At 39.0% G+C, this 20,103-nt stretch overlaps 2 protein-coding genes and 1 long non-coding RNA gene across 35 annotated transcripts in view; 1 reads left to right on the plus strand and 2 right to left on the minus strand.

The window, feature by feature from the left end:
• The window catches only part of Adgrl2 (adhesion G protein-coupled receptor L2), a 644,234-nt gene that overhangs the window by 216,289 nt on the left and 407,842 nt on the right, over positions 1–20,103 (plus strand). The window lies entirely within an intron of this gene.
• LOC124091960 (uncharacterized) overlaps positions 6,407–20,103 on the minus strand; it is a 40,843-nt gene continuing 27,146 nt past the window's right edge. Inside the window, exon 5 of the long non-coding RNA XR_006851473.1 lies at positions 6,407–6,491. This is a non-coding gene — a long non-coding RNA (uncharacterized LOC124091960). The remainder of the gene's footprint in view (positions 6,492–20,103) is intronic.
• On the minus strand, positions 16,965–19,880 carry LOC124091958 (chorion-specific transcription factor GCMa-like). Its single transcript, XM_046443220.2, has one exon. The coding sequence runs from the start codon at positions 19,282–19,284 to the stop codon at positions 17,974–17,976; it is 1,311 nt and encodes a 436-aa protein (XP_046299176.1). The 5' UTR covers positions 19,285–19,880; the 3' UTR covers positions 16,965–17,973.

Genomic DNA, 20,103 nt, shown 5'->3' on the forward strand with positions numbered 1-20,103 from the left:
CATTCTAAGTAAGAGACAAACTCACAGATGGCAAATATAGACTATTTGCTTTCCAGAAATTATAATAAACTGATTTAAGTTCAAATAAGAAAAGATCAAATATAGCAAATGATCTCATTTGAAAATTAATCGGTATACTCTTAGTAATAACTTTTAGAATTAAGTAATAACTTAGAATAAAGCATGAAAACTTACCTAAGACTTAAAAGGTCCTAAATAAAAGAAACTAGACTTTGCAACTTAAATGACTCTTTAAGGGAAATTTTTTAAAATGGCTGACTTTGAAGACTACCTTGTAATACATTCATGCCATGACTGAGGGTTCTCACTCCTTCCACAGGTTTGGAAACCATCAGACTTTTCCATTCCCAATGGTAGCCTCAGTTCTCCAAGCTGGTAATGTGTGTAGCCATCTGAGTCCCCAGAGCACAAGTGGGATAAGCCAGGGGCCTAGCATTTGTGGCCTTCTGCAGGAGTAGGGAATGGTAATTCTGATATCCCGGACACATTTTAAACTGAGTAATAACACTTTGCCTACTTAAATGCCCCCTGTAGTTTCAATTAACTGGGCATGCTTCTGAATATTCCTTCACTGTTAGGCGAGGCTTGGTTACAGCTGGCTTGCACCACTTCGGTGGAGGATAAAAGGGTGTTCTCATCTAGAACCAACTTTTCAAACCCGTGCAACGCTAAGGATATAATTTAAGCATTTAGGCCTTAATTTGCAAGACGTTTTCAGAGTAGAAGGGTCAATAACACTTGTATAACATTTCCACCCTTGGAAGAAGCATAAAATCCCAGAATATAGTGGCCTAATATTTTGATTATCAATTCAATAAATAGAATTGTGGCATTACTGCAATTGAATTCCTCATTAATAGCCACATAATAATACCCCAAGGCTCAGTAGAAATACATAAAGAATATTCGTAACTCAGCAATGAAGTATTCAGATTTTATAATAATTATTTCTCAGCAAATAACACCGGTTATAAAAATCATATTTCTCTAATTCAAAAACTCTTACACTGTTCCGTGGAAAACTGTGTGTACTTGGAAATCTTTTCTTTGCAAAGGGGTAGAGAAGGAGTTACAGAGATTGAATTTTTTCCAGTACTAGGGATTGAATCCAGGGCCTTGCATATGTTTGGCAAGTGCTCTTCCACTGAGCTACATCCCCAGCCCTTATTACTTTTTATTTTGAGACAGGTTCTCACTAAATGGCCCAGCCTGGCCTTAATCCTGCAATCCTCCTAACTCAGACTCTTGAGTAATGCCAACGTTCTTGCTGGTTTGAAATCTTAATAGATGTCTATTAACAGCAGTTTATGTTATCTAACAGGTATGTAATAAGCTGGTTTGGAAATCGTTGAAGACTTCTTATTTCGTTTTTGGTTTTGTGGTTATGACAAAGCCTTAATTATATGCTAATGTTTATTTTGACTTTCAAGAAAAGGGATATAAGAGCTGGGTGTATGGTTCAGTGGTAGAGTGTTTGCCTAGCATGGTGAGGTTCTGGGTTAAATCTCTAGCAACACACGCACACACACACACACACACAAAAGGAACTAAAGGGGATATAGTGAGTAGGACTGTATTCCCCTAGTTCTTGTGACCACAGAGCTATGGAACATGCAATAGTCTAAACATTTGTGTGTCCTCAATATTCTTATGTTGTGCCAGGCGTGGTGGTGCATGCTTGTAGTCCTGGGAAGATCATGAGTTCAAAGCCAGCAACTTAGGGAAGCCCTACACAAGTGAGTCCCTGTCTCTAAATAAAATATTTTAAAAAGGGCTGAGGATGTGGCTCTTTGGTTAAGCATCCCTGGGTTCAATCCCCCGTACCAAAAGCAAAAAAAAAAAAAGATTCTTCGGTTGAAATCCTCACATCCTTATAAAAAAGGCCCAAGAGAAAAACACCTGTGAAGAAGCAACCCTCACCAGACAGTGACTATGCCAGCCCTCATTCTGAACGGCCCCACCTCCAAGATAGTGACAAGTAGATCTGCTTCATTTATAAGCCACCAGTTTGTGGTATTTTGCTATAGCACCCTGAATGGACTGACAATATACCATCTTATTTTTTTCTGTTTTCCTATTGAAAACGCACATTGATTTCTGACCACTTCTCACCCGCTCCTCTGCTGCCACCCTACCTGGAATCAGCAACATTTTTTCACTGGATTCCTGCAATTGCCTCCTCAGTTCAATTCATCTCCCTGCTTCTGGCCTCTACCCCATACTGTTTGTTTTCAAGAAGCTATCAACAATATCCTTTAGAAATCTACAAGGAACCCAGTGATGGTCTCCATTTTCCTCAGAACAAAGGCAGAATTCCTCACAGTGTTCTGGAAGCCCTCCCTTTTGCCACCTCTCTCTCCAAGGCCTTCTGAATTCATCCCCCTTTTCTTGCTAGGTTTCCACTTCACAGGCCTATTGAGAGTTCTGTATGCATCAGGCACGCTTCCCCCAGAGAATATTCACACCAGCTCTTCTCCCTGTTAGGGACAGTCTTTCTTAGAGAGTCACAGGGCTCCTTGCTCCCCTTCCTTCAAGTCATTCTCTTATATGTTGTCTTCTCAGTGATCTACTCTCACCAATCAACTTGCTCCTTTTCTGTTATGGTTTGGATGTGAAGTGTTCACCAAAAGCTCATGTGTGAGACAATGTAAGAAGGTTTGGAGGAGAAATGATTGGGCCACAGACTTAACCTAATCAGTGAATCCCTGATGGGATTAACTGAGAGGTGGCTAGAGGCAGATGGGGTGTGGCTGGAGGAAGTGGTTCATTGGGGGCATGGCTACAAGGTATTTACTTTGTATCTGGAGTGTGAAGTCTTTCTCTCTTTGCTCTCTGATCACAATGTGAGCTGATTCCCTCCACCATGATGTCCTGCCTCACCTCAATCTGTGGGGAATGGAGCCAGCCTTCTATGGACTAAGTCCTCTGAAACTGTGAGCTCTCAAATAAACTTTTCATCCTCTAAAATTGTTCTGGTTGGATTCTTTACTCTTTATTTCTTTATTCTTAACTCTTTATTTCTTTATTCTTTACTTTTTAGTGAAAAAACTAAAACATCTTCCTTCCTTCCCTCCTTCCTATTTTTTATCTTTTTTTTATTTTTATTGTCCTGGAGATTAAACCTGGAATGCTTTACCACTGAGTTATATCCCCAGCCCTTTTTCATAAACAAAATAAAATACAGGGTCTCACCAAGTTGCTGAGGGTCTTGCTAAACTGCTGAGGCTGACTTCAAACTTGCAGATTCTCCTGCCTCAACCTCCTGAGTCACTAGGATTACAGACATGTGCCACCACGCCTGGTTCTCCAACCTACCTGTTTCAAATGCCAGCCTCTACCTTACTCAGTTGGCAACCCTGATTTCTCTTTTCCCTCTGTATCTTGTAGCCATTGCCTGTATCATCTACCAGCATGCTGCAGAATTAAGCAATTTAGTATATTTGTTTTCTGACTCCTTCAGCTAGAAAGTAAGTCATAGGAAGGAAGGGATTTTATTTTATTCTGTTGTAGCTTCAGTTTCTAGAATGCCAAGCATGCATTAGGTTCTCAAACGTTATTTATTGAATGAAGAAAATCGTAAAAGCTTTCCATACCTGTTTTTAAAATAAAAATGTGTCATATGAACAATGCTTCTTTTTTTTTCCTGCTATAATATTTATGATGCATGTTATCATCAGTTGTTAGAATTGACGACCATCAAGTCAGGGGATGCTTGCATTTTTCTGAACTCACTGCCGCCAGAATTAATTTACTATCTGATAAAAAGAAAAAGCTTACTGTCATCTGTGACTTCTCTTTCTCTCATTTCATCACTCTCCTTCCTCCACCTGAAATTAATTTTTTGCCAAGTTGCCTAAGCCCTGCCAACTCTATTTCAATAATAACTTTCTTATTAATTTCTTTCCCTCCTTCCCCACTAGGAAGGGCACACATGGGGGGACAACTGCCAATAATCCTGGAGAGGAGGCCAAAACCCTATCAGAGGTGGCCTTTGATGCAATTAGACTTTCTGTGGGAAGCAATGGTAAGCCATTGCATTTTTTAAAAGCAAGATCACAATTTTTAGTAAGATAACTCTGACAGTGATGTATCGAATGGCCTGGAGGTCAGCAGGATTCTCATTTCTAATTCTGCACTAACTCTTTATTTCACTTCACATGATGCTCTTTCTTTCTCTCTCTCTCTCTCTTTTTTTTTTTTTCAGTGCTGAGAATCAAACCCAGGGCCTCAGGCATGCTAGGCAAATTCTCTACCACTAAGTTAAATCTCCAGTCTTTTTTTAAATTTTATTTTATTTATTTATTTATTTTTTAAGACAGGACCTCACTAAATTGTTCGGCTGGTCTTGAACTTCTGACTCAGTCTGCCTCAACCTTCTGAGTATCTAGGATCATAGGCATGCCACCAAGCCTGGCTCTATCAGATTTTCATCTATCTGCTTTTTTTTTTTTTTTTTTTTTTTTTTGGTCACTTACTGTCATCTCAGTCTTGCTCCTCTCCAAGAAGCCGGATATGCTACAAAGACACAGGCTAAAATGCATCACTTGTTCCCTCTCCTAATATCTTTCATATTGACCAGAAGATAAGAGGGAGGAAGAGGATAAAGAGGAGAGCTTGACATGTCTTTTTAAATAATATCTAAAGCATCTCATATAATGTGAGTTAGGCCCACTTATTCTTCCTGTGGTGGTTGGAATCTAACCCAGGTCTTGTGCAAGGTAAGCAAATGCTAGACCACTGATCTAATCCCTAAGCATAGTTCTACTTTCCACATAGAAATGGAGTTTCAAAAAGCAAACATTTTACTCAACATCATATCAGCAGCAGAATTCAAACTGCCCAGGAAGATAAAATAATCTGACTTCTAATGAACTTCTAAGTTCTAGAAACTGAGATCTATGCTTTATAGGAATTGTTTAAATTTCCACAGTCTGTCTTATAATAAGCTGAAGTTGTTAACCCATTTCTCATAACAGGAGACTAAGGTTAGAAAGATTAAGTAATTTGCCCAAATTCATGTAGCTAATAATGGTAATGCTGGACCTGGAGAGAAGCTAGTTTTATCTAATTGGAGAAAAAAGTTCCAACCCCACTATCAATAAAGACCAATTCTCACTGGGCACCATCCTGGCACACTCCTATAATCCAAGCAGCTCCAGAGGCTGAAGTGGGAGGATCACAAGTTCAAAGCCAGCCTCAGCAACTTAGTAAAGACCTAAACAACTTAGTGAGGCCCTGTCTCAAAAAATAACAAAAAGGGCTGGGGATGTGGGTCAGTGGTTAAAGCCCCAGGGTTCAATCCCTGGCACCAAAACAAACAAACAAAAATTCTCTCCACTATGCCATCCTGTCTTCTCTGCTATGGGAAGAGCAATCAGACGCTGACATGGCTCTGGCCATCCCTGTATGATGGTGGGTCAACTCAGTCAGTGAGTCCTCTGTCCTTCTTAACTTGAACATGCCTTAACAGCTTTTTCTCCTACTACTGTTTGCAGGGGAGAATAGCTCTGCACAGACTGGTACCTACAAAAATAGAAGATCCCTCTTCCTACACCTTTTCTTGTTTCATGTTAACCACTATCACCTGGCCTCTAGTTACAAGGAAGGGAAAAACCTCTAACGCTTAAGATGCAAAAATTATAGTTGAATTTGATTTGTGACTAGCACAGCAGAAAAATTCTCTGTGAACTTTAAAATTTTACCATTCTTTTCCTGCCCAGCACTATGGATCTGGCAAACCCAGAGGCTGGTTTCCCCCTTTTTTCCTTTTTGAATATTCATTTAGGATTGGCTCAATACCTGATGATCTTGGGTAGAGACTTTAAAATTATATTGTTGCTAATTTGTATCTAATGAGTTATTATTCAAGCTGGGCAGGTGGCACACTTTTGTAATCCCAGTGACACCAGAGGCTGAGGAAGGAAGATTTCAGGTTTAAGGTCACCCTCAGCAATTTGGTGAGACCCCTCTCAGAATTAAAAAACAAAACAAAACAAAAAAACAGGCTGGGGATATAGCTCAATAGTAAAGTGTCCCTGAGTTCAATCCTCAGCACAAAACCAAAACAAAATGTTATTACTCAAAATACTTCATGATATGAATGAAGATTGAGGCAAATTATAAGTATCATAAATATAGTCACACCTTGCTCAGGTGTACAAAGACATGGAGTTTATTTCTTTTTAACTGATAGAGCTTATTCCTCACAACCCCACACCCACCAAGTAGCACAGAAGTTATTTCGGTTAAATTATTGATTCATTCTTATTTTATGCAACATATTTTCTGCTTTGATGAGTCAAAAAAAAAAAATTTATCAGGTTTCTGTCCCTCCGCTCCCATCACCTAGATTTAAGTGGATGATTGAGGCATGTGTAACACTTACCAGAATCCTAGGCCTGAGGCCTGACTCTGGGGATCCAACAAATCAGGTCTGGCCACTTGCCCCAAAAACCCCACAGAAAAGGAAACTGTGGAAAACAGGAAAGAAATCTGAATCAGTGTAGCTGTACCAGGAAGGGGACCTGTGTCCTTAGCTGTATCTTTAAGGGACCAACAATGACTTTGAGGTTTTTTAGAAAGAGAAATGGGAGCAATGGTAGTGGTGGCGGGTGTTAGCCTGGCCAGAGGGATTGCATAGCTGCCAAAGCTGGTGATCTTAATGTGTTGTGTTCGGCCCATCTTTATCTCAGGATTGGTCAGGCTGCCTTGTCCCTGATAAGAAAGTTGCTATTGCCTGGAGGGTAACTTCGACTCATCACAAGATGTTTATGAGATCAGGCCTGGTTCCTGGAATCCAGGGTGACTGAGAGCAAAGAATATGGATACAAAATGGAGGCAGATGCCATGTCCTTAATCCTGCTTTTAGCCACCCAGAGGGAATTTACAGGAAAAAGTAAAGAGGCTAAATTCTTATTATGTACCCTAGGGGAGGCAGAGTCCTGGAGGCCATGAGATGAGCTCTAAGCTGGCCTGGCCTGGCCTGGCCTAGGCCCAGAGTTGATAAATCTCAGGAGTGACTTGTTCCTCCCTGGGCCTTCTGGAGTCTGCCTTTAAGATACACTCACTTTGTTCACTGAACTTTGACAGGGCTCTGGCCATCTCCCCGTGCTGTGTGGCCCCTATCTTTACTTTTGCTAACAATAATGTATTCCCTAACACATGACTGAAATTCTCAACTAGACCTTTGTCTACAGAGACTTTCTCTATTCCCTTTAGACTACAGCTAATGGCAAAGTTACCAGGTGCATTCTTCATCTACTTCCAGCCAGATCCTTCATTCCACAGTCACTGAGGACTTCTGGATAGCTAATGCCCTATGTAAGAGCTAAGCAAGACTCAGAGGCTCAGAGGCACATCAATTCAGATCTTTCTTTAAGAAAAAAAAAATCTTTAGAGAGATAACTTATAAAGTCTCCTTGGAGAGGCAGAAGACCTTTCCCTTCAACAGTCCCTTCATCTTCTCCAGAACATCTCTACACTTCTCTTCCACTCAACCAACCTTCCCACCGGGGGCTGGAGAAATAGAAGCTCGCCTACCTCTGTTTTCCACCCAGACTCCAGTGGGAACTGAGAGGAATTTCCCAACTTTCCCTGCACTTGCTGTCTTTTATGCCTCTCCAGTATTGTTTGTCTGACCAGCTTCTCAATAGTTAAAGAAGAAATAAAGGAATTTAGAAAATCCTTTTCTTTCTTATAACCCAAATTTCATGACTATTGTCTTGGAAAAGAAGTCAAAGGGGCCAGCTTTTGAGATTCAAAACTGATCAATGGCATCTTTGTTCTAATCTTGGGAATGCCCAGCTTCTCCTTCCCAGGGGCTATATGCTTAAGAGGTGGAAGTTTGCAAAGAGGGAACTTGATTTAAGGGATAAGTGTCAGTACTTTGATCTATTATTTCAAATGATTTCAAATAATTCTCATTATACTCCCACTAAAATAACAACACTAGGTTCATTAGAACTATATCAGATAGCACGCAGCAACTTATTTTTTCACTTAATTCTTACAACAACCCTATTTTGAAAGTTATCATACACACAGAAGAAAACCAAGGCACAGAATGATTTGCACAGGCAGGAAGGAAGAGGTTCTTTGTCTTATCCACTGCTGTCTAGAATAGTGTTTTTCATTTTGACTACAATTCATTTGAGAAATTCAATTTGCACGACATTCTAAATGCACACATAACTAAGGAGTTTCGCATAACAAAACTTGCACTCAATTTCTTTCCTTTTTTTCTCTTTTCCTTTTTGATGCTGGTCACAATCAACAAAATTGGTTTCATGACCTACAGAAGGGCCATAATTGATAGTTGAAAAATGCTGTTCTAGCTTCAATATCACAAATTCAAGTAGAAATTACATCAAAGTATTTGGCCATTTCGAATTCAGGCTAAGGTAATTCTTCATGCACAAGTTGTAATTGGGAAAGCTTGTGTATGAAAGACTTGAAACAAGTGAAATAGTGAATAAAATGTCAATTAAAGACTGTTAAGTAGTTTAAAATCACGTAACAGGAGGAAATTCTAAACAGAACAAATAGATTTGTAGTGCAAGGACTTGCCACTTGTTAGTAGTTTCAAAACATCTTCTTAAGTTTAGCTTCTCAGAAATTGTAGCTAACTACAATATGCATGCCTTTAATTTTGATCTATGGGACATAACTATATCTCAGGATTTTAATTTTTTTCCAAGGATTTATATAAAAATTCCATATTGGTTTGGTTCCTTCAAAATTGTGCTCCAAATCTCTAAGTAGTTTCAAAATAGATTTTCATAAACTCCCAATTCTTGGATGAAAAAACTATCTGAGTCATTGGACATTCTGCATTTTGAAATAAGCAAGATGAAGTCAGGGTTGATAAAGTCAATTAATAATTTTGGGATGAATGAATGACATTTCAGGAAATGAAAGGTTCAAAGGTGTTAAAGAATTTCCAGATCATAAAACTTAGAAAACCCCCACAACTTCTGCCTTTCCACCTCAAGGCTCATTAGAGGGTAGTGTGCTTTGCTTTGGGCCACTTTCAAGTCAATCAAGTAAAGAGCCCTCTCCCATGTTTATGGCACTTTCTAATTCTCACTAAATTATACCTTTGACCTCTAAAAGATTTGCAACTGGCACCAGGATGTGGTTACAAATTGGATCAGTATCACTAAGCAGATCTTTGTCACACACTGGAAGATCTAATTCATCAATTACCTACTGAAGCCAAAAGGATGACATTAGTAGCTTTTATTGGGGGTAGGTTTTTAAGATACATAACTGGAGAACAAAACAGAAGCCTTGGAAAATATGGAAAAGAAACTAGTCAAAACAAGGTAAAGAAAAGAATGTTTGAGTAGGTGCTGGGAAACCTTAATGCTGTTTCTGCACCTACCACAAGATGGTTTTAGAATCTTAAAATTAGTTGGCCATTTTAGACCTCAGATTTCTCACCTGTACATGTTTGTCAATGGTCTCATAGTTACTGTTAAGCCAAATACGTGGGATCAATTCTTACCCTCAAATTGCAAACAAGATTCAAATCACCACATTAGAGTGATTTTCTTCAAACATCCGCATTAGATAAGAACACACTGGAGAATACCACAAATGAGCAGTCTTCCTGGAATCCAGTTTGATTGAAAAACACTCAGGCACCAGCAGCTTCAGGAGAGGGTTAAGAAAAAATATGTAAACAATATTGTGGGAGGAGAAACTCATGTAACCTGCAGGGGGCACTACGGTACTTTTCACAGATAGAAAAAAAAATCTGATTAATGAGCTTGAGAGGTACCTGTTACCCCACCTGAACAGCAAATGGGAAGAAAGGAACAGAGAGGTTTCTTCATTTATCAGTCCTCTTATGGTTATTTCTCCCTGCCTCTGTGTCAAGTACACAGCCTAGAAGTAGTAATCAATGATTATAAAAGATAAACTACTAACTGATTGAAGAGGGGAAAAATTCCAAAAAGAGCAACTTTTTTTTTTTTGGGGGGGGGTAAGGATTTGATATAAATACCCTCACTACCTAGTCACTTGAGGAACTGTTATTTAGTAAGGTGTAGGAAAGCTGAGGAGAGAATGTTTGAAGCTCATGATATATTGATTGTTGGCAGAGCAGAGGTAAATTACAAGGAGAATCCAAGAAGTATTAGTTCTCCCTTTTTAGGGAAGAGTCAAAAGGATAGATCACATATGAAGATGCATGTCAATGCCATAGATTTAGAGGTTTCTGCTCGGGAAGAAATGAATTGAATTAAAAATGATGAGCAGAAGGGACCTTATATTGTAATTCTTAACAATTTGTAAAGCCTTTTTTTGTAAACATTAGATCTCATTTGATCCTTATGATGGCCATTTTATATTTGAAGTCTTCGAGGTTAAGTGGCTTGCCCTAAGTTACATAGTAAATTTCAGAGCTGAGTCTTTAATGGAAATTGATTTCTAGTGATTTTCGACACATCACTGGGCCACTCTCCCAACCAAGTGTGTTTTGGGGGACTTACTCGTAATGGAAAAATTCTGTTATAAGCCCAAGAGATGTCAGTTTATGTTGTAAAGTGAAAAAATCAAATGGCAGATATTCACAAAGCAAAATAAAGACAATTTCTTCTCACATGCTTTGTATCTCCAAGAAGCTAACAGGAGTTTTCACAACACAAATGGCTAATCTTAACAGCAGGCCAAATTGGCAGTCGTGTTGTCTGCCTGATCAACAATATGCCAGGCTGCTCGAGATTTATCCTGTAACAACTCCTCAGGGTGAAAGTATCATTTCCAAAAAGTAAATAGAATTCCAATAACAAAAGCTAATAAAGTGGGACCCTACATGCTTCCCATATCCTCGCCCTCCCCCGCACTGAAACTGACACAAACAAACCAACCATTCATTCAATATGGCCTATATTCAGATTAGTGTCCCAAGTCAAAGATCCAGGAGGGGAATCTGGAAAGAGTCAAAACAGGAAGAACAAGTTTGGGTGTGAACTCCACAGGGAAGCCTCGGGCTTTGTGAGACATAATGATGTCATGGGTTTGGGGAAGGGGGGGTGGGCTTCAAAGTCAGACCCAAGTTTGAAAACCAGCTCTGCCCCTTAGAAGGCGTATTTGGATTCATCAAGTCTCTTTTTCTGTGCAAAAGAAATAAAGTAATGATCCTGCAAGTTGCTGTAGAGATCAAAAATAACATATATAATGACATGTAGCACATAATAAATTCTCAATAAATGACAACTAAAATTTGGGGATCCCTGACACTTGGTGGGAAATGGGGCACAGAGCAGCCATGAAAGTCCTGATCACAGTTTGCCTTTTCCCAAGCCTGCCCATAGCTAGCTCTGACATCAAGTCTTGTGGAAGGTCTGTATATCCAATAGGCCAAGGACTCTTGTCAGAAGACATCTTTAGTCTGAGTATCACTTTGAGTCACTAACTGTAAGGATTTATTATACTTTGATTTGTACAAGTCCTCCAAGATCAAAGACAGATTCTGAATGTTAGTTGTCAAGTGAGGAAACGATTGTGGAAATATAAAAGCAAAGCAGTTCGTGTTGCTTTAGGAATAGCTCATTTGCAAAATCTAATATGCTATTACATTGACATATTTCCTCATTTTATCTATTAAATCTTCCATTTTAGTAAAACTAGTTTGTCAGAACCAAATGCTACAATTATGTGCACTTACATACAAATCGTATGTGTATATTCTGCCTATGGTATCTAACAAATGCTGGGTCTGATTGGGGGGAAAAAGCCCAGGAAATTAAGATTGAAGTATAAATTGACAGTTTGTAATTTCAAATATCTTTGAATATGACTACTTTAAAAAATATTTCTGAATCTGGGATAGTCACAGGCCTGTAATTCTAGTGGTTGGGGAGGCTGAGGCAGGAGGCTCAAAAGTTTAAGCCAGCCTCACCAAATTAGCAAGACCCTAAGTAAGTTAGTAAGACCCTGGTCTCAAAATAAAATATAAAAAGGGATGAGGATGTGGCTCAGTGGTTAGATGTCCTGGGTTCAATCTCTGGTTTAAAAAAAAAATCTGAGGTACATAAGTTTGTAAAATATTTGTTCTTAGACTAGGAATATTAGGAATATGACTTATAGAGAGTTGTGCATTAGGAATATTAGGAATATGACTTATAGAGAGTTGTACAAGGCTCTGGTTTTAGTCTTTCAATGTACAGCACTGCAAAAAAGAAAATATACACAAAAGATATGAATATGATTTAATGAAGGTGCTTTTTAAAAATATATATATATCAGTTCTTCTAGCACTCCCATCAAAAAGTTGTTCTAAAAAAAAAAAAAAACCCACAGAAATAAATACCCTGAGTTGAAATGTGCTCAGGTTGACTGCAGTATTTGTGTGCACTGCTTGTCCAATACTGTACTAGAGGTAGGGACTCACTTTCCTGGTCTCTGACGCTTAATCTGTCCTTTAATCGGCCTAGCTTTTTTGAATTTGCCTGCATTTGGCCTGGGAAAAATGTCTGTGTGAAGACTGACCTCTCGCCAGTCTCTGAGCAGCTTGTTTGTGGTATAGACAAACGTGCTAGTTTAGACTCCTCTGTTCTCTATTGACTAAGAACTTGAAGAGTTCTTCAAGCTCCACTAGGCCCTAGAAGAGTCTGTTGAGAGTCTCAGCCTTTTTCTTCCTGCCAAGTTACTTTTTTTATTAGACTGATAAACTCTTGAATTGTTGAAAAGCAACTGTTCCAAGAAGGATTTAGCTGATTCTCATGGGGTTTCCCAGTATGTGGAAGATGTATTTGTGTGTGGGATCCATTGGTCCCCAGCACACTTAGACCTAGATGACCTCTCTTCCCAGCTCTAAAAAGGTTTCTGGAATGTGATGGGAATACAGTGCTGCTTTTCAAAGAAAGCCACAGCCACTCAATCAATTTCCTTTCCCCTCCACTTCCCATCTCAATGTGGATCTCTTTCTATAAATGTTAGTCTTCAAAATTAGGATTTCAGGTAATTTGATGTTTATTACATGAATTCTAGTCAGATAAGGTAAAAGTAGCTTTGCTTAGAGTAAAAAAAAAAAAAAACCCAGTAACAACACCATGTGTTCCGACTAAAGCCATGTCTGCCCAGATGCATGAGAGGATTTAAACTGTTAATTTTCACATATTGCTCAAGTAAGCAAAACCAAAGGCATTTAATTTTTCTAATAATCTCACACATGGTTTCCTTATAATGTACTACACAATCTGTATTGATCACTCTGTCGGTGAGATATGCATTTAATAAACATGTATTCTAAAGTGAAGCATAAAATCAAAGTTTAAATTACTATTTTTGAAAGCCACTCTTATCCCCCAGCGTGTCAAAACAAATGTCAACTGGGGGTGTGGGGGGGAAGACTTACATTTCAATTGTTTTTTTGAGAAACTAATTCATAGCAGGCATTAAGATGAACAGGGCAAAATCAGTCAGCAGAGAACCAGAGAAATAAATTCCATACATTTTTAAAATAAGGTAGATATAGATACATCTTCCATGAGACCATTAGGGGACAGAAAAGAATTTAGTTTAAAGTTGTAAAGAAAAATAAATTTTTAATGCTCTGAAAAAGAAATGAAATTTCATTATTTTTAAAAATTGTTAAATTGATAACTATTTATGGTTTGATATTAACCATTAAATACCAAATCTTGATCCACTACATATGCCATTTATATGCATGTAATAAAGATTAGATTATAAGTGTTTAGCATTATTTTCAAGGGCCATGATTTACATGTAAGAGCAAGTTACAAAAAAAAAAAAAGGCAAATTACTTTGCCAAATTTAAGCAGTTTCTGAACTGTTAGCACCTTCCAAAGCAGTATTTGAAACTAAGCAAAAATTTTACACATCTTTAATGCTCTTTAGAAGAGTAGAAAGCAAATTGTAAATATGCAAAATGGTAAATAGAAGGGGTGATTAAAAGGAAATGCAAATTTACATTTGTAGTGGTAGAAGGTACTGTTGTTTTTGATTTGTTATATGCCTTAATCTGGCATGCTATTTCACCCTTCATGACACACATCAATACCTTCTTTATGTCTGGCTATTACCACTCATTTAAAAATCTATTTTACATGATTCTTTCAGCCAAAAATGGACCATAATGACACAGAATACAGCATGTGCTTCATAAATTCTGCAAGAATCAATACTTTGGCTGGGAATTTGTCAGTCTCTCAAAGTTATGCATCATTAAACTTTACTGTTATTACAGTGGACTCTTCTTCAAAGTTCAGTACCTAGCTCGTATTGGGGAAATGTTTTTAGAGCCAGGAAAGGTGGAGAGAAGCAAAAGCTGCTTTCAAGGGGATATATACTTTCAGATGATGCTTAATTTGCAAAATGCAAATAACAGAAGCAATTTTGGTTGGGTAGTTTACAAGAAATGGGTTGTGTTCATCTATAGGTCACTTAGCAAATATCCAAACAAGTTTGGAAAATATGGAAGATATTCTTCTACTGACCAGATTCCACCTCCCTTCTCATTATCTGATGATGACAGCAGACAGGTTCAGAAACAGATGACACTGGGATTCTTCACCCATGCTATGCGTCTCCCTGGATTAAATAGTAATGAGAATATCCCCTCTGTTTTTGTCTTCTCTGAGAGGCAGTTTGTGTTTGTCATAGTGACTGGTCCATGTAGACACTTTCTTTTCAGCCACACCTTCAGGGATTCCGGCTGTGATCCTGTCACAAATGACTTTGTCAGCATCCAAAACAAATATCGGGGGAGTGCTGTTTGTGAGTTGCCTCCAGCTTGTTTCTCTAGTCTCACCAGTCAAGATCTCACAATTCGTCTAACCATGACGAAATATTTGAAGTTCCCAAAACAAACAGACAGCTCTTGCTGCTGGATTTAAGGTCTGGGTTATATAGTTCCTGTCACCTGTCCTGCCTTTCCCCCTCATTAGTATTATTTTCTTTATGATCTCAGAATATTGTCACCTTCTTTGAGAAGTCCTCCCTGACCACCTCAGACTGAATTTGGTGCTCCTCTACTCTCCTGTAGGCACACTGTGCTGCCTGACATTGTACTGATCATGTAATGAAACATCTTGTCTAGGGTCTGGGTTATTTACAACAATGACATTTTTAATTAACACTGTGTCTTTTTTGCACCCCCCTGACCCAACCCAGTTTATAATGGCATAAGGAAATCAGAACATGGCACAAGGGTTTTGCTTTATTTTATTTTTGATAATGGAATTGAACTCAGAAGTTCTTTACTACCAAGCTACATCCCCAGCCCTTCACATTTTTTTTTTTTTTTTTTTGAGACAGGGTCTCACTAAGTTGTCTGTGCTGGCCTTGAATGTGTGATCCTCATGCCTCAGGCTCTCCAGTGGCTAGGATTATAGGTGTGTGCCACTGCACACAGGTTTTGAAAGGAAATAAGAACAAACATTTAAAAACTATTTATACCACCTAAAAAGAAGTAATAGTTTCTTGTGATAATAACCAAAGCAAGTTATTTTTTTATATTAGACATTTATAGATAACATGAATAAGTAAACTATTATGGGCCTTTGAATGTAGAAACTATGTAAAATTATAACACCTTTTATAAGAATATATTAACTTTTTACTTGGCTGAAATGTCTCATGCACTGGTTTGTTGACAATGCCTTCAAGGCCATGTTGCAACCTGAGAGAGTTTGCAAAGATTCCTTTGTACTCATTCCTTCACCCAGGCTTCTTTCAGTTCCGGATATTTGGCCTAACTTCTTAAAATTTGTTCTGACCAAAAAGAAAAAAAAAAAAAGCCCAATCCTCATTTTTTTTTTTAAACTGGGAATTAGAGGTTTAAATTTAACCCAGAGATGCTTTACCACTGAGTCATATTCCCATACTCCCAGCCCTTCTTCTTCTTCTTCTTCTTCTTTTTTTTTTTTTAATTTTGAGATAGTTTCACTAAATTGCTTAGGACCTCTCTGAATTGCTGAGGCTGGCCTCGAACTTGCCATTCTCCTGTCTCAGCCTCCCAAGCCACAGGAATTACAGGTGTGTGCCACCATGCCTGGCCTGATTCTCACTTCTTAAATGAGTTTATTAATATAATAAAATGCTTATCATAGTCCCTGGCACCCAGTTAACTCTCAGTTATTCTTATTTCTGATCCCTTGATATTTTCAAATTACCCTTTCAAAAGCACTGTATCTAAGCCTAAGAGCAAGTACAGATGGAGAAGAAAAGCAATATAATGAACCTTGAAACAAATTCTTGGAGTGTGTCATGCATTTGAAATTGCAGTTCAGAGTTCAGGCATTTGAATTGGCTGCCAAACAATAAGGAATTGTGCCTCATCCGGGGCAGGTATTAGCAAGTTGGTATCTGGCACAGGACAAATCTTTGCTCCTTCAAAGTTCTGGTTGTGTGCTTTCTCTCACTTGAATGATCTTCACCCCCAATTTGTTTGCCAGTCTGCAAAAAGTGTTGGAGTCAGTTATGCTTCTACTGTGTATGGAGAGTCAGCCTGACATGGGAGGCTTTAGGGTCAGAAATTGCTGAGTTTGAACCTAGCCCTACCAATACTGTCTCTGAACTTTCTTTTCTTTATTTGTAAAGATGGAATTAATAACCAGTGATACTTTAAAATCTCTTGAGAGTAAGTGCTAATTAATATAAAATTAATGGGATAGGTATACTCTAATCTCTGTGAAAGGGGGGGAAAAACTCTTCTAAGTAGGTGACTGATTGTCAGTTGTGAAGGATATAAACACTATGAAGAATTGGTATCATGTATATTTCAACAGTGCTCTAGTGCATTTCAGTATACGGTCTGTGCTCAATAGGCTATGGTTCATAATCCTTTAATATTCCCCACTACCTAGTTCTGCGCTTGTTCAGAATTTGATATGCATTTTTTTTTTCTTTTTTACTTTTTAATTTTATATCATGTGCGTTTGTTACAAATTAAAAAATCATCTATTTTTAAAAATACTTATTTGTTTGCATTAACACACTTCAGCAAAGAGGAGGAACTGCATTCAAATATGGCTAGCTAATCATGACCATGTTAATTGTACAGACTTTTCTTTCTTATTCTTCGGTACTGAGGATTGAACCCAAGGACTTGTGCGTTCTAAATACACCTCAGCATTGAGCAACATGCCCAGTCCCCAAAGATACTTTTCTAAGCAAACAGTTCTTACATATTATGAACTTGGCACTGAGCTAGGTGACATAAAGAATAAACATAAATCGGACAGAATCGAATCCCTTTAAAAGGTGTAGTCAGCGAGGAGGAGGGAGAAGGACGTGAGTAATGTAGGAGAACACTGGAATTCTCTTCATGTGTCCATTTAGTTTTGCTGTCCTTTATGGAGTTAGTTCATGCTTCTTGTCTTGACAAGTCTTAGAAATCAACTAGAAAATATATATTTTATAAATGAATTTGATTACTAAACAAAGTATTAAATATATCAATTCTAGACTATCTTTATATACTTCTGCAGCTCTTTCTACCCTCTGTTTCTAGGTTCTGTCATTTTTTGTTATGAAAAAGAAGGCATGGAGGAGATCCTAAGCAGGCGGACTCTTCACATCTTTGCTCCATTTGATATGTGTCTGTGACAATGAAACCCAATAGGTAGCAGAGGTGCTAAAAGCCCCAAACAATGAGTGTGGGGTGGGGAGATCAGAGGGCATTTCACACAGCAGGCTGGGTAAATTTCTAGTCCTTACTGAGGATGGAAGCATTAGGGTGGAGGAGGCAAAAAGATTATTTGCATGAAAAATGTTTTGCCTACCACTTGTTGTGATTCCCATTTATCTGTAGTTATGTTTTAAAAGCTGCTTCCTAAGGAAATTCTTCCAGCCATTTCTCAAAGTAGTTTTTGTTTGTTTTGTTTTTGTTTTTTTTTGTTTTTTGGGTTTTTTTTTTTTTTTTTTTTTTTTGGTTTTTTTGTTTTTTGCAGGAGGGAAGGGATTGTTGAAAAATTTAAGTCATCTTAAAGGACAGAGGTTTAGAAGCATTTCATTATTGCAATGATCCAAACCCATATATGTCATTTCTTCCTCAAAATCCCACTTGGTGCTCTTGCCTGGCAGGGAGCATTGCTGGTGAGGATGGGGGGTGTAGGTGAACAGAAAGGGGTCTTCCTGTGGTGGATGGTAAGCGAGAGAAGGAACGTAGCTGTTGAAATCCACAGGCACTTTCTCTTCATAAAGCTCGCCCCCTGGATTTGGCCATAATGGGTGGCAGCTAGTTTTGGCAGCAGGTGGTTCCAGGGGAATCTGCTGGGGAAAGTTCTCCAAAGAATTCTGGGAAGGAAAGAAGTCACAAGGCCAGCTGGTCAGAGGAAAAGGATAATTGGGACAATAGTTGTCATTGAGAGGGCTTCTCCCCAAAGCAGCGTTTTTATTCCATGCTTGCAGATTGTCATAATCTGAGTAGACTCCAGAGGCAGAAGGCTGAAACAGGTCTCCACTATTGTAGATCCTATTACTGGAAAATCTGCATTTTTCATACAGCTTAGTGGGGTCTAAGGTGGAAGTCGGGTCTGCCAGATCAGTGGTTCCCCCTGAACCATAACTCTTGGAGAAGGATAAGCAATCATTCAGTGAATTCGGCTGGGGAGTGTTAGCTATTAAATGTCCACTGTAACTGCCAGGCAATTGGACACCTTCCTGGAATGACCAAGTTAAAGGTAAACTTCCCTGACTTTGTGTTTCACCTGGAAGAGACTTGGATCCTGGGTTCCCCTTCAGCTTTAGGGAGACAGAGGCAGGTGCCCCATGCACTTTCTTCATTGCTCTTCTTGCCTCAGCTTCTAACTTGGTTTCTGGCTTTGGATGATCATGCTCTCCCTTTGACTGGAAGAATATGAAGCGTCCATCGTGTCTCCAGAAGTTGGTGACGGGGAAGCCCCCATGGCCTCGGCAAGGAATCAGCTTCAAAGGCCCATTACAGTTGGGACAACTTTTCTTCTGCTGCTTCTGCCGGGCTTTGTCACAGATTGCAGGTCTCAGGTAGACCTTGCGCCCCTCCTTGGTAGAGCAGTTGTGGCCGCACACCACCACACCCAGACAGGACTTCTTGAGGATGCGAGAGTTGTGGTTGTTAGTGTTGCGCATGGCCCAGCTGCTCAGGTGCCGCTGTGCATTCCTGTCTTCTGAGCTGTATATGTGCTTCACATAGGAATCTGGCCACTCCTGGAACCAGTCGGTCTTTTTCACATTCTGTGGCAGTTTCATGTCATTAATGTCCCAGTTTAATACCTCTTTGTCTTCAGAATCAAAGTCTTCAGGTTCCATGATAAAGTCAGGTCACCCACACGTTTTCCTCTATTCAATTTCCTTCAATTTGAATTTGAGAATTTGCTCTCAAAGGTTCTTGATATAGGTGGATCAGCCTTCTGACTTCTTATCCAGATGTAGACAATATTGTCAAGAACTCATCTCCCGTTCAGGTCCCAGTAAGTTCTGGTCATTTTCCTGTTCCCTATTCCAGGTCAGGGTACACTATGCTAATGAGCTCTGGCAACAATCCAATCAAAATCTAGATGCTCTCAGCTCAGGATAGGTAAAAGCAGCCTGTTTCTTCTCAGCAGCCAACAATGTAATGAATATTCTATGGTGTGCTTCTGAACTTTCCCCTTCTTTATGTTGAGGACCTTGTAACTGAAATGGACATTGAGAAGAACCTTGTGAAGAAGTACAGATGTCTTCCTTCTTGTTTCATAGGGTAAGCCCAAACAGATTCAATCACTGTAGATCTTTATTCTCTTATCATTTATCCAGCCTCAAGAGCTCCCTCTCATTGGTAATGGAAACACTCAGCCGAGCCCAAAGGGGAAGGCTTGCCAGGGGCAGCAGGCCATTGAGACCTTAGCAGCCAACATCACCAAGGAGGGCTGATCGAGGAGCAGGCAGTATGTGACACAGTCGATATGCATTTTTGAACTAAATAGAATTGATAAGAATAAGAGGTGATCTCTAAACAATGGCAGGAATATGCCCCTACAACTATTATTGTTAAAATAAATTTCCTCATTTCTGAGTTTATATGGGTTGATATTGAGTGTATCAATAATACTGCAATAAGTCTTGAAGAAAAAAAGGGTTTTCTGACCT

This window comes from Marmota monax, unplaced genomic scaffold, assembly GCF_021218885.2.
Source record: "Marmota monax isolate L192 unplaced genomic scaffold, Marmota_monax_Labrador192_F-V1.1 WCK01_AAM20220418_F8-fsc00046, whole genome shotgun sequence".
Taxonomy (NCBI): Eukaryota; Metazoa; Chordata; class Mammalia; order Rodentia; family Sciuridae; genus Marmota; species Marmota monax.

Excerpts from the sequence above, each read along its gene's own strand:
- LOC124091958 (XM_046443220.2), bottom strand. The coding sequence starts at position 19,284 with ATGGAACCTGAAGACTTTGATTCTGAAGACAAAGAGGTATTAAACTGG.